The 15,267-nt window shown below is 40.2% G+C and overlaps 1 protein-coding gene across 1 annotated transcript; it reads right to left on the bottom strand.

Annotated features, from left to right (window-relative positions):
• Positions 1–1,836: 1,836 nt before the first annotated feature.
• On the bottom strand, positions 1,837–9,446 carry LOC149494782 (uncharacterized). The gene is made up of 4 exons (XM_089724429.1): positions 9,337–9,446; positions 2,526–2,923; positions 2,233–2,423; positions 1,837–2,109 (listed from the first exon to the last, which is right to left on the bottom strand). The coding sequence occupies exons 1-4, from the start codon at positions 9,444–9,446 to the stop codon at positions 1,837–1,839; spliced, it is 972 nt and encodes a 323-aa protein (XP_089580555.1).
• Positions 9,447–15,267: the final 5,821 nt, after the last annotated feature.

Consider the following 15,267-nt stretch of genomic DNA (forward strand, 5'->3'; position numbering starts at 1 on the left):
TATATCGAATCTGATTCACTCCGAATAGAATAGCTACCTTTCGTTCCCCACCACCAAAACTATGAATGTTCAAAATCCATAGCACTCAATAGAATTTGTCTAATAATATTACACTTATGAGGAGAGAACAACATTGACAGAGCTTCATTGTCCCATATCCATCGCCCATGGCTAAACAAGTTCTAAACCATCATGTCTTCCATACCTGTGTTGTTCGATGATTGCACATAGGGAGCAGTTATATTTGGCAACCATGGAAAATTAAAATCCGGAGTCGAAAATCGTTACCAATATCTCAGATACAAACCCTTTTGAAGCAGTCCCAGACTCTCATGAATGCTACTCCAAAAAAAACCTAGGCTATTACCCTTTCGAGCTTCGAATAAAGCCTCATCTTTATACCACCTAGCCTTATAACGTCTCGCTACTACAGAGTGTGATTGAATTAATAAACGCCATGTTTGTTTTACCAAGAGAGCAATGTTAAAGTCCCTTAGAGCTTTAAAGCCCAAATTACCATCCTCCTTGCGATAATATAGTTTATACCATGCAAACCAGTGCAAATCGGAGCCTTCCTCTTTACCATTGCGCCACCAAAAACGATTCATTGCCTTTTTAATGGAATCAATTGTATCCCTTGACAATAAAAGTACATTCATCAAGTAGTTAGGAACCGCCTACACAACCGACTTAAGAAGAATCTCTTTACTGGCCTGAGATAACATTTTCCGCATCCACCCACCTAATCTCTTCACAACCTCATTAACAACATATGAAAACACCTCCTTCTTTCGTCTTCCAATAATACAAGGCAAGCCAAAATACTTAGAGCAAGAATTCGCATGTCCAACTCCCAATAAGGAGCATATATCATGCTTGGATTGAGCGTTAATGTGGACACTAAAGTGAATTTCAGATTTATTCAAAGTCACAACTTACCCTAAAGCTTGTTGATAAAGACCAAGACAATTTTATATGATAAATGCCTCCAGAAGAAGAGCCCTAAAGAAATAAAAGGCATCATCAGCAAAAAATAAATGAGAAATCACAGGAGCAGATCTTACCACCTTACATCCATGAAGTTGACCCGCCGCTAGAAATTTTTCCAACAATGCTGACAGGGCCTCCGTACAAATGATAAATTAATATGATGAGATAGGATCATTTTGTCACAACCCCCTGCTTAGAATAATAGGGCCAAATCTGTTTGCATATGCAAAATATCATAATTGACAGTTGTAACAAACCCATAATTTTATCAACCCACTCACTGCAAAAACTTAGTTTAAGCATAAGCCATTATAAGAATCACCACTCCACCCGGTCATATGCCTTGCTCATATCCGTTTTCAGCACCACCACCCCAACTTTACCCTAAGTCTTACACTTAAGAAAGTGCATAATTTCATAAGCGATCATAATATAGTCCGTAATAGCTCTACTTGGGACAAAAACACTTTGACACTCAAAGATAACATCAGATAGACAAAATTTCATTATGTTAGCTATAGCTTTGCTTACAATTTTATTTATTATGTTACACAGTGAGATGGGTCTTAAATCAAAAATAAACTTCGGACTACCTTTCTTAGGAATTAAAATGATATTTATTTTATTCCTTCCTAAGAGAGTACCATTATTATTAAGAAAATCAAGATAAGCTACACTCACCTTGTTACCAACCATCAACTAAAACTGTTGATAGAAGCTAGGAGACAGTCCATTTGGGCCTGGTGCCTTGTCCGGATGCATACCTTTAACAGCTTGCTTGATATCCTCAACGGTGAACAAGCGCAAAAGAATATCTTTGTGAGAGGCTTGTACCTTCCACTTAATTCACTCCAAAATTGTCTCATCATCCCCTTGATTCGAAGTAAATAAATTAGTGTAATAATGCACAATGTAGTCCTTAAGCCCATCATCCAAAGTTTTCCACTGACCAATTTCATCTTTTAACTGCACAAATGTGTTTTCTTCTGACAAGCAAAGGCTATAGTATGAAAATAGCATGTATTTCGATCGCCATCTTGTAACTGATACTACTTCACTCTTTGTTGCCAATATGCCTGTTGTTGCCTTAACACCTCTGAATATGCATCTCTTGTCGCCCTGTATAACTCATAGAAATAGCATCATTCTTAAACTTATACCAAGCCATATGCATTCTGCTTTCTCGTAACTTTTGTTTGAATAGCAATTTCTGCTTTTCTCCCCACTGAGCAAGGTAAAAACCACAACGATATATCCGGTCCCTAGTATCCAACTCAAAATCCACATCTCAGGCCTCTCTGACAACCTTTGAAAGTTTGGTTCCCATAGCATTTTCGAACCTCTTTTAACATAACGAATGAAAGGCACCCCTAAATTCAAGTAAATGGCACAATGATCACTTGAAACAACTTGCATGTGAAAAAGACGAGCATCTAGGAAGAGATTATTCCAAGAACACAAAACCAGAGCTTTGTCAAGCCGTTGACAAACCCAATCCTCTGTGCCTCTATCCCTTTCTCACGTAAACTGATTACCCACAAAACCCAGATCCAACAGTTCACATTTATTGACTGCATCCCTGAATACATGCATTAACCAAGAGGAATGGTCAACCCTTTCCATCTTCTTGGAATGATGGAAAAGATCATTGAAATCCCTTACCACAGCCCATGGTAAGGACGACTTTGGCTTCAAGGATTTAAGAAGATTCCATGATTGTCTCCTATGATTGTGATTTGGAAAACCGTAGAAGCCTATGAAACGAAAAGGCTCCAAACCTTCAACAGCCACCCTAACATCGATATGGTTATGGCTATAGCTTATAAGAGAGCAACTGGGTTTCTCTTTCCAAAGTAAAGCTAATTTGCCACTATGACCCACTGGACTTACCACAAAAGGGCCATCATACCCAAGAGCCTGACGAACGATCCACCTTAGACCAACCCATCAAGACTGCCATTAGAAAAATAACACTAGGATGCTTCAAGGACACTAATTCCTTTAACTCATTAACTGTACGTGGGTTCCCAAGCCTACAACACTTCCAAGATATAGGCGGGCTGGACCCCAGAACTCGCCTCTAGCAAGTTTTTTTACCTATTAATAACTTCCATAATTTGACCCAATGGTTCCATGTTATTAGACTCCTCGCCACTTTTAGACAGCCACAATTAAAGAGTCCATATTGAAACCAATATTGGCAATGGGCACAATAGTTTCCTTAGTCTGCATGAAATCTTTAGAGTTTGACTCCTGCAGGATATCTGCGTGAATCATGAGATTCTCGAACTGTTGGGGAGAGCCGCCCACCGTACCCCCTGGCTGATCGAACTCCATAATGTACCCTCCTCTCCTTTTCGCCAACCACTTAGAAGTCTAGCTTCCGACAACAACCACTTGTCACCAATGTTCGATGCCTTTCTATTATCAACTCGCATCCAAGCACCATAGGTGAACTAATCACGAGGGAAGCTTAGGTTATCAAATAAAGTTTTACAAAAACGATCAAAGTGGCCTAGCACACCAAAAAAGAAGGAGAAAGTTGATAACCTTTCATACTTAAAAGTTATCTAAATCCAGTCCCCGCTCATCTTCTTTATTTGCATTCTTCTTTTTAGAGGCTTATGAATATCCAGTGCAACTCGAATACACATATACTCCCTCCATATACCTGTAAGAAAGATCCAATGAAATTTCAAAACTCCTTCCCAATCCTTTATGACATAAAACTAATAGGGAGATTATGTATTTGGACCCAAAACTCAACCTGAGTGAGTTCTACTTATTTAGGATCAACACCTGCAGAAACATGTTTAAGAATCACTAAGTTTTGAGCAAAATTCCATGGACCTCCCTGCATGACATGTTTCAAATCCACTAGGTGCATAAACTAAAAAACAAAAGCATTATTCCCCAAGTCTTTCGGCAACATCCCCTTCACAGGCCTCCAAACCGATGCCATTGTATTTTTAAAAGCTATGAAATTCATTGGCTTTTCAAATAGCAGTCGACCCACCAAGCTAAGCGGTTAATCAATCACATCCTCACTCCCCTTCCTCCACAACTTCCACACGTTCAATACTCTCCTCTATGGAAAGCCTAACATACATCTCCTCCACCAGTCTTGCAACTTCACTTGTATTCAACATTAGTCCAGCGATAGAAAAAACCCTAGGAAACTTGTCAAAATAAACAAGAGAATGATAACTTGTCACATATGAACAAGAGTTCAAAATTGCTAACCAAGTGTATTATAGTCTGCAAAGAGATTAAAAGATTATAATGAGATTGTTTTATTAGACTTTTTTTGGTTTTGAGAGTTAGTGTGCATACATAAGAAATTAATAGTTGTATTGAAATAGCTGATAAGTCAGCAAATTGAAATAGATTTTAGAAGAACAATGAGTATATATGTTACTTTATACCATGTTCAATTTGCAATAAGGTAATTTTTCAGAATCAACTTTGATGGTTTAATTGTTTCATACCTATCCATATTAAACCAAGGATAGATGTAACAATATCTTGTGTTAAGTTTAACAAAGGTATGTTGCATTTGTCATAGTGTTTGGTTGAAATGGTTGAGTTCGTTGGGTTTGCATCTATCATGGGATAGGTGGACAAACGCTTCGAAGCCTATTTATTCTGAAAAGAAGGGGATGAGAATAAGATGAGGAGAGAATGAGAGAAATATAAGAAATTAGGGGGATTTGAAAAAGAAAGATGGATTTAAAGTGACTTGAATGCAATAAAATAATTTGGTTTATTTAAATAGATTATGAGTCATTTATTGTCACGACCAGTTTCCATGGGTCGGACCGGCACTAGGGCCTATTGACGCGTGTTTTTTATGCCCCGCCTGATCCAATGACGATACGAGGATGTGAAATGAATGGGTTAATGCCATCTAGAAGTCTTTTAATCTAAGGATTTAAATCAAACCAATTTTAAGTTTCTGGTTAGGTAAGTCGTGTCACCCAACTGTCAGTCGTGTCACCCAACTGCCAGTCGAGTCACCCCACTGCCAGTCGTGTCACCCAACTGTCAGTCGTGTCACCCCACTGCCAATCGCGTCACCTCACTCACTGCCAGTCGTGTCACCCCACTGCCAGTCGTGTCACCCAACTGTCAGTCGTGTCACCCCACTGCCAATCGTGTCACCCCACTCCCAGTCGTGTCACCCAACTGTCAGTCGTGTCACCCCACTGCCAGTCGTGTCACCCCACTGCCAGTTGTGTCACCCAACTGTCAGTCGTGTCACCCCACTGCCAGTCGTGTCACCCCACTGCCAGTTGTGTCACCCAACTGTCAGTCGTGACACCCCACTGCCAGTCGCGTCACCTCACTGTCAGTCGTGTCACCCAACTGCCAGTTGTGTCACCCAACTGCCAGTCGTGTCACCCCACTGCCAGTCGTGTCACCCCACTGCCAGTCGGGTCACCCAACTCTCAGTCGTGTCACCCAACTGTCAATCGTGTCACCCAACTGCCAGTCGCGTCATCCCACTGCCAATCGCGTCACCCAACTGCCAGTCGCGTCACCCCACTGCCAGTCGCGTCACCCCACTGCCAGTCGTGTCACCCAACTATCAGTCGTGTCACCCAACTGCCAGTCGTGTCACCCAACTATCAGTCGTGTCACCCAACTGCCAGTCGCGTCACCCAACTGCCAGTCGCGTCACCCGACTGTCAGTCGTGTCACCCCACTGGCAGTCGCGTCACGTGACTGCTAGTCGCGCCACCCCACTGCCAGTCGCGTCACGCGACTGTGAAAATGAGCTGCGTGACGCAGCTACAGTAGCGTGACGCAGCTGTGTCCTGACCTACCCTATAAATACATCTCTTTCTCACAATTTTGACAGAAGAAGAACAAAAAAAAAAAAAAAGAGGAACACGATTTTGAAACCCTAAAAAACACACTATAAAGAAACCACAATTAAATCCTTGAAAAAAAGGCTTCTGGAAATCTTAGCTATCATTTATTAAGAGATTTGATCCATTTGCAAGCATCAATCTGAGGATTAGGTAATTTCCTTAACATTCTTTGTATTTTTTTTTATATATTTTTGTGATTTTAGTAATATTTTTGTGGTTTTAGTAATCTAAGTTTCTTTAAATTATATTCTATTCATATTTGGCCATTTTATATGTCTTTAAATCGTATTTAAGTAAGAAATAATGTAAATAAAACATTTAAAAATGAATTCTGGGCTAGGACAGTGCATCACGCAACTATTCCTGGATGAACAGCTGCGTCACGCAACTGTTCATCCAAGAACAGTTGCGTCACGCAACTGTTCATCCAAGAACAGTTGCGTCACGCAACTGTTCCTGGAAGAACAGTTGGGTCATGCAACTGTTCATCCAAGAACAGTTGCGTCACGCGACTGTGCAGTTGCATCACGCGACTGTGCAGTTGCGTCACGCGACTGTGCACTATTCACTGTTCACTATTCACGGCTCATGAAGAACAGCCGTGTCACGCGACTGTTCATCCAAGAACAGTCGTGTCACGAGACTGTTCATCGATTTTTCCAGAAAAATAAAAAAAATAAAAAAATAAAAAAAAATTTTATACGAAAATAAAATCTAATTTCTTCAATAAATTTGAAAATGCCCAATTATGAACAGATCACAGTTTAAATAAACTTAGAATACTAAAATGTAATTTTATATGTTTATTTATATGAATTTTGCAATTTATGTTTAAATGAAAATAAAATTAAGTTTGTTGATTTATTTATATTTAAGATTAATTTGCATGTTTATTAACAATTTGCATTTCTAGTGTTAAATAATAAATATGCATGATTTTGGGTTTATGGGTTGGATTTAAATCGGGTAGAATGTATTTTAGGTTTGGTTTGTTGCCCGCCTTGAACCATAAGGCAAGAGCGGGTCATTTATTTATTTGATTTAATATTTTCGGTTCGGTTTGTTGCCCGCCTTTAACCATAAGGCAAGAGCGGGTCTTTTTATTTATTTATTTGGTTTGATCGCTTTGATTTAATTGCTTTGATTTGAATAATTGCTATGTGATAATTAGATTTGATTGGGACGATTAATTAATTTTCCACATAGGAACTCGGTTCGGTTTATTCGGGTTGGGTTTAATTAAATAAATTGGCTTTTCTAAAATTAAAATAAATTAGAAATTGTAGGTTAAAAGAGGCCGGTTTTCCGGGCGTCAACTTTCAACGGGCCGACGTACCTAATTCCCTTACCAAGAACCTCATTGGTTCGCCTTTGGCCTTGAATAAAAAATGGGTTTAATGGAATCATTTAATAAAATAAAAAAATAAAAACAGTCTCATTGCCGAAAAAATGGGTGGCGACTCAAAATAATTTATAAGACCGATTTATCGGCATCGTACATCCAAAAAAGATTTTTATCACTCTTTTCAATAAAAATAAATAAATAGTTTTCCGAAATCCTTCCGGGGTTAGGATTTCGGCGAAAACAGTTTGGCGACTTCATTGGGGATTTTGCACCCATTAATCCCCGGTTGTTTTTAATAAATAATTTAGTGGTTGCAATTAGGAATTGACTCTAAAAAGCCTACTTTTTAAATAAAATTGGTTAGAAAAGCCGATGGAAAATTTTTAATCGTCCGTATGTGTTTAAATTGCTTTCCTTTTCTTTCTAGGATTTTTGCATTCATTAGCATTTCTCTCTTCTCACCTCATTCTATCCATACTACCCTTCTGTACTGGTATTAAGTTTGACGGTGGATCTAGCCTAAACCATGCGATTTAGGTGCATCCATCCGAGAATTAACATTACTACCAACTGCAAGCCTAGTACCTCAAAGGTGCGTCAAAAGGAGTAGGCCCAACAAAGCCCGAATCCTGTTTGCGGAACCCGGACTTTGTTAAGCCCAATAAGACTAAAGCCAATGCATGTAGTTAAAAACCGTAGTTACTTCCCCTAAGGAAATACCCGGTTCTATTTGCTGTTGTTATGCCGCATTCATTTTCGAGAGTTTGTATCGTCAATCTCAAAACCCCCTGTTGGTTGTCGAGATTAGACCAATTCCTAGGAAATAGATGTCGGAATTTATACCAATGGAATCTGTGTGTGGGAGAAATAAGGTTGGAAGGCATGCATTTCCCGACTCCCGTTCCCCTGTATGATATAAACTGTGCATATGTTGTGACATTCATGCACCATGTAACATTTTTCTTTTCAGCCATGCATTAATAAGAGCTAATTTTCGGTATGAACATTTGACCTTGGTCTTGAGACTGGACCTCAAATTCGTTTTGAATAATATAATGCAATCACTTATAGTGAATCAATACCCAAAAGAAAAGGGAGTTATAAGGGGGTTGTGATTCCTTTGTATTGTCACATTTCTCGCATTATCTGAAAATAAGTGAGCAAGAGATTACAAAATTTGTAACAAAACAAAATGAGATCCTGCTTGGGACCATATGTTCCAAGGCAAAAAGTAAGGATACAGAAAAAAAAAAAGTAAAAATAAGAAAAATCCCGCTTGGAGATTCTTCCATTCCAAGGCAAAAATTAAGGACACAAAAAATAATAAAAATCCCGCTTGGAGATTCTTTCATTCCAAGGCAAAAGTTAGGGACTTGAGAGAAAATAGTCGACTGTAAATTCCAAAAAGGGACGGTCGACGACAGATAATGCCGAAAATGTTTGAATACAAAATAAGTCATTGCCATGTTATTCACACCGAATTTTGGGTCTAGTCATTGAAATCGAGATCTTATTTCCATACCGGTCATTAGCACATTAGAACTGCATTTCTCATTCTATGTGCTGCTATTTCTCATGCATACATGCAGGACCTACTTTAACTCAGGTGTTTATATCTATCAGTCATAATTGATCCTTCCCGAAAAATCACCTCGAGAGCTTGGCACCGACGCCCTGGTCAACGTTTGGTCAGAGTATCCCAATCCCCGAGCCTGTTCCGTTTAGTCCTGTGATTCATTCAAGTTCTTCAGATTCAATTTCTGATTCATATTTGGTTGGGATGGCTGATAACACTGTGAATGAGATGGGTTTCTCTCCAGCCCAAATAAGGACCATTTCTGAAATAATAGCTGCTGCCCTTGCTCAAGATAGAGCCCAGAACCAAGTGCCGCCTACTTCAAGTAATCAGCCTATAGTGGAGGGAAGAGAGGCTCCAGAACACACCTTGGGTAGTCAATCATCAGCTGATAATGCTAGTCCGACTGAGAATGAGCTGATTAAGCAAATAGCAGAACTAAAGGACAAGGTGGAGAGGATATCTGTTTCGAAAGAAAAAGATCTAGTCATCAATTTTCATGTGACAGAGTATGTCTTGAAGCCCACAAATTTTACTTTTTCGAAGCATACCCTGTTTGCGGAGAATGATGACCCGAGGTCCCATTTGTCGGAGTCCATCCGTGTTGCTCAGATGAACCAATACGGCGAAGAGGATGTGTTGCGAGGATTTCCTCAAACATCGTACAAGAACTATAGGAAAAGATATGACGGCCTGGATCTGGGGATACGGAGGGCTGAATTGAATTTTGAAGAACTGTACAACAAAAAGAAAAAGAAGAGCCGAGGGTTTGTTAACTACCGATCTTCCAGCAGTAATCATAACAGAAATGTTGGTCATGCAGCTATAAACCAATTAGGGAGTAGCAATATAGTTAGAGCTGTTACGGAGAAAAAGAAAAGGGAATTCACTGATTTGGGCATGCCTTTAAGCGCAGTCATGAGATCCTGCGTTGAGAATGGCGTATTGTCAAAGTTGCCAATTAATCCATCTAAGCCTATTCAAGGTAGGTTCGCTGATCAAGACTGTGAATATCATCAGTGTAAAGGTCATTCTACTGATAATTGTCTCAAGCTCCGACATGATATCCAAGATTTGATAGATAGCGGGAAGATCACCAAGCCTCCTGAGCATAATAAGCCGGCGCCCGGAAACCATTAAAGTTAGCTGATGGGCGAATTGAACAAGCTCTTAATCTTTCTTTTTGTTTTTCTGAATATTGCTTTAAGAACAATTTGAATGAACTTCATTTACTATTTCAATCAATGGGAATGAATTTTGATTACTTGTTTTCTTACTTCTCTTGATTGTTATGTTCATGGCATTGATTATACCACACGCATGTTTGGCATAAATGTATTATATCATTTTGCATTTAACCTAAGCACCACCGAAGATCCCAAAATAATCGAAATCGGATCAAGCTTTAAGCTTGAGCTCAGAAATGATCTCCAAGAATGTCCCAAGAAGAATCCAAAAGTCTTTGCCTGGAATTATGCTGATATGCCAGAGATCAACAAGCCAATTGTAGAGCATTTCATCCCCATCAATCCGAATATCAGGCTAGTAAAGCAGACGGATCAGACCAAAGTGGCAAGATAAAATCAATGCTAAAAGTTCAGAAATAGCTAGATGCAGGTTTCGTGGAGGTGGTGCATTTACCATGAATGGGCAGCGAATATAGTCCCTATGCTCAAGAAAGATGGGAAACTAACAACCCGTGTCGACCAAAGCCTTGCCCAAAGATGATCTCCCTCTTCCACATATGGACGTCCTGAGTGACAGTACTGTAGGAATGACATGTTATTTGTTACAAAAAAAAATCAAATAAAAAAATCAAAAAAAAAAAAAAGAGAGAATGATTGCTTGTTTCTACAGTGAGCGGGTACATCCAAGGACTTTGAAAAGTGGAGATTCAGTGCTGATCAGACTGTTAGACCACGAATCCCAAAGTCACCTTAGAGGGAAATTCAGACCCAATTGGCATGGACCATTCAAAATCCAGAAGCTGTCGGATAAGGGTGCCGCTGAATTGGTCACTTCGGAAGGGAAGCCTGTCAATCGAATTGTCAGTCAGGATCAAATGAAGAGATTCAATGTCTGAAATGATGATTTTGATTTAAAAAAAAAAAAGAGAGAAAGAAAAAGAAAAGAAAGGGCTAAGTTGAAAACCCGAAAGGGCGGCCTCGGCAAAAGTTAGAGCATAATAAAAAATAATAAAAAATGATAATAATAAAAATAAAGAGTTTCGAGATCAACGCATGGTGCTTAGTTTAAATTCGAAATCTATGCCATGCATTTGTGACATGCTTGCAACTGGTTGCTCAATGTCATCAACCTGATTAGAAGGAGAATAGGCAAATGAGTAGTTAGAATGAATAACCATTGTATTGAAATAATTTCTCTTCACTTCTGTATAATGTTGAAAGAAGTAAGAGCAATAAAGAGCTTGATTCTCAAATTCTTCTTCCCTTTTGTTTCAGGGGCATGATCGTCGATTACAAGACATTCCTCTCTGCCTATATGGTCAGCATTTGCTCATTTGTGTTGAAGATGTGTAGCTGTCGGTCCTGCCTGGGTATTGGATTCTCTTAGACAGCGATCAGAAGGTCAAGTGCCATTTTCTCGGCCATTTCCTTGGAAAGATCAATAAAACCATGGATAAAACCTTAGTACTCATGTAGGTTCATGCATACATAAAGAAGTTGCATATGTTGTTTTTGTTTGATCTGTGCAGGTAATAAATAGTCATACCATTCTTGTTCTCCCCAAGCGTAAGCTTCTGTATTTATATCAAATAATTCATTTTTATGAGCATTTCTTTATTAACCCAAGGGCAGGAGGCCCGAATAACTAACACGACAAATAATTTCGAAAGAAAAGTTTTGTTGTCTGGCATTATCCATGTGTGCAGGAATTAATAAAGGCAGAATCAGCAAATTCATTGATTCAAAGAAAGCAGATACATTGAATAGGAGCTCAAAGCTCGAGCTCAAAAGAAGACAGAGAAAGCAATAACAACATTTATTTCAGTAAGGGCTACCATCAGACACCGATCCTTGCAGAACTTAACATCATCATGGGGTAAAATACCAATTCACATACTCGGGTGTCATAGTGTCCTGCATCACTCCTTCACCTAGGTACCTGGTGTTTCGGCTTCGCCACAGGTTAGCTAAATTGGTCAGTAGATGCAGTGTCATTAGACCGCTCTCAAAGTTATGGATCCTGGGAACACGCTGAATTGTTCCATATTGACGGCTGATCCTGTCGGGAAAATAGGCCATGGAACGGTCTAGACTAGCGTACAGCACATAATTGAGATTCATGCTTCCAATAGTGACCAGCCTGATCCTCCACCAAGGACAAGTCCACCGAATTGTCGGGTTATCCCCAAAGTCAAAATGTCCTTGAGTCCGAGACTGAAAGTTGGCAGGACCGTAGGTTGGAATTAAACGAGCTGGGACCGGAAGAAGTAGGCTTAACTTGTCTAGAGCCCAGGCTTGCAGCAACATTGGACAACCACAATGATGAACATTGAAGTTGGTGATGTGAAGGGCAATATCCCTGACCCAGCACATCGTTTCTCCCATGATCATCATGAATACGGTACGATGATACAGTTGCATGTCACGAACAACTGTCAGAAGACGGAAGTCTCCAACTCCGGGTTGACGGTTCTTCATGGCATACACATTTAACAGCAAGAAGCAACAAGCTTGAATCCAAGAGGGATCTAGATCCATGGCCAGAACCTTACTCAGAAAAGGCTTTAAAAGAAGACCTTGATCCGTGTTTATGCCGTCAGGAAGGTAAACCGGGCACAGGGCCGCAATTTCAGCTAGATCATATCTGGGTCCTGGGGGCAAGGTCGGAGTTTCATTTTGTGCAGGATGATGGTCCATCACGGCGCACATTTCCTCATAGGTCGGAGTTATTTCAGCGTCTTCAAACCGGAAAACCATGGTGTTAGGATTGAAGTGCATAACGAGCCAAGACAAGAAGCCATGGTTGGGTTTTAGGTCTTTGAAATATTTCAACCAGGCGAGTTGGTCCATAGGGGGAATCTGCCATAAGTCGTCAGGGATGGATTGGACGAAGGATGAAACTTGGTTCCTGAAAGCCATGGAAAAGGATTATCTAAGGAATGGATTTGTTTTGAAAGCTGGGTGTGAAGAGGCCGTAAAAGGAAGCCTTCATTTATAGAAGTGTAAAGGGTTTCATGAACGATGCACCATCATTATCAGACCTGATATTTACTGTCAATAGTGGTTGGAAGAGCATTTATGCATAGGTCGCTCCAGTTGGTGGACATTTATGCATGCGTTAATAAGAAGGACGGTTTGTACAATAAGGAAGTTGAGCCTTTATGATCACATTAACCGAGAAAGGATGGTTGAGCCATTACGTCCGCATTTACCAAGTGGACCGCCCTGTCAGGTAAGTACTACGATCCACTTCTGTTTCTAATTGATTTTTGTCGTGTTTCACTTTAAGTTCCTTATTTAGTCTTTTATTTCATTTCATTCCATTTATTCATTTACAATAAATTGGTTCATTGATCACTAACAAGGTGGACCACTCTTGTGAATAAGTGGGATACCGCTATTTTGTGTTCTTGTGTTTGTATTTTGTTTATACAGGAATCAGATCTCACAAGTTGCAAGAAATACACGTATAAACGATACTGTAATAAAAGCAAATATGCTGTAAAAATGTAAAATAATGTCATAAAATTAATAAAACTGTACATATAATCCTACAAACTACAAAAATGTTTCAAAAATGGTCAAAAAACAAGAGCCTGGCTAGCGACGCCTCTGGCTCGGACCAGCAGCTGCCTGAGGGGGTGGAGATGGCGGTGCGTCATCGGATGAGGAACCATCATCATCCTCTCCGGAGAAGTCTAGCGGAATCCCCTCCACCTCTAACCTTGTCCGAAGTCGATCCACCTCTAGCTGGAATCGGGTAACGGCGCTGGATTGGCGAGACTGTTGCCTCCGTAACCTCCCAATCTCCAAATCTTGTAAGAGCAGAAATATGTAAGAAGGGTATGCAGACAAAAGAAGAAGAAAGTAACGCATATGAGATACATACCCTCTTGTCACGGTCAGCGTAGAGTCGAGCGATGTAAGACCGGGCGAAGCCGAACCACTGGCACACCTCCTGATATTTCTGAGCAGGCACCTGCAAGCACAGAAAAGAACATTTGGCGCAATTGCTAAATGAAATGGTTAGAAGAAACTTACTTATAAGTAAGCGTTAGGCCCAAGCCCACCTCTCTAAGTCCAAAAGAAGGAGGGGCCCATCAACAACCCTCAAGCCCAAAGGAAGGGCCCATCACACTCGTTACACCCACAAAGCCCAAATGGTCCGTTTAAAGCCCATAGTGACCCGTTCAAGCAATTTGACGTCGATATGCAGTTCGTACACTTCAGCGATTTTGTCTACTCACCGCATAGGGGGAAGGAGCATCAAATTGCCCAAATTACCCTCAGGTAAGTTTTCTCTCAAACACTATATCAGGAAGGGTATACTTGAAAATTCAGGCTTAAAATTCTTCTGGCCTAAGATTTTTACTAAATTTTTGCAAACCTTTCAAACCAAATTTTGACAATAAACATTGAAGGTCTGCCTAAGAAGATGATACTTTTGGTCCTAAGTCGGAATTTCGGACTGGGGGCAAAAGTATAATCTTTTGCCCTGATGCAAACTTTTGAAATTTATAATTAATGCATGGGGGCATGTGATGTCCCAACATCTTTCTAACAAAAGGCAAGGTCTGTTCGTACACGGATGTTGCTCTTGTTCTCGAACAATTTTTCAGGCCAACCAGTGATGGTCTCTCGAAGCGGTTAGGCCCCACCAAGCAGTGATGATGTATTGCAAAGATGTTTGGGTTCTTTTCTCGATTAGTGATGATGTATTGCGAAGCTGATCGAGTCAATCCTTTTCCTGATTAGTGATAATGTATTGCGAAGCTGATAAGGACAATCTCAATGACCAACCAGTGATGGTCTCTCGAAGCCGTTAGGCCCCACCAAGCAGTGATGATGTATTGCGAAGCTGTTTGGGTTCTTTTCTTGATTAGTGATGATGTATTGTGAAGCTGATCGAGTCAATCCTTTTCCTGATTAGTGATGATGTATTGTGAAGCTGATCAGGACAATCTCAAATCCCACCAAGCCGTGATGGTGTATTGCGAAGCTGCTTGGACCTTTTCTTGATTAGTGATGGTGTGTTGCGAAGCTGATCAAGACAATCTCTATTCAAATCCTCTAAAGCCGATCAAACTGAGCTGAGGAGGTGGACAACAAAGCCAATCAAACTGAGCTTTGGAATCCTTAATCGAGTCAATGATGGTGTATTTCGAAGTTGACTCAAATCCTGATTAGTGATGGTGTATCGCGAAGCTGATCAGGACAATTTCAGTGACCGAACAGTGATGGTGTATTACGAAGCTGTTTGGGTTCTCTTCCCGGTCAATGATGGTGTATTGTGAA

Source organism: Jatropha curcas, chromosome 7 (assembly GCF_041381405.1).
Source record: "Jatropha curcas cultivar XTBG-Jc1 chromosome 7, XTBG_Jcur_1.0, whole genome shotgun sequence".
Classification (NCBI taxonomy): Eukaryota; Viridiplantae; Streptophyta; class Magnoliopsida; order Malpighiales; family Euphorbiaceae; genus Jatropha; species Jatropha curcas.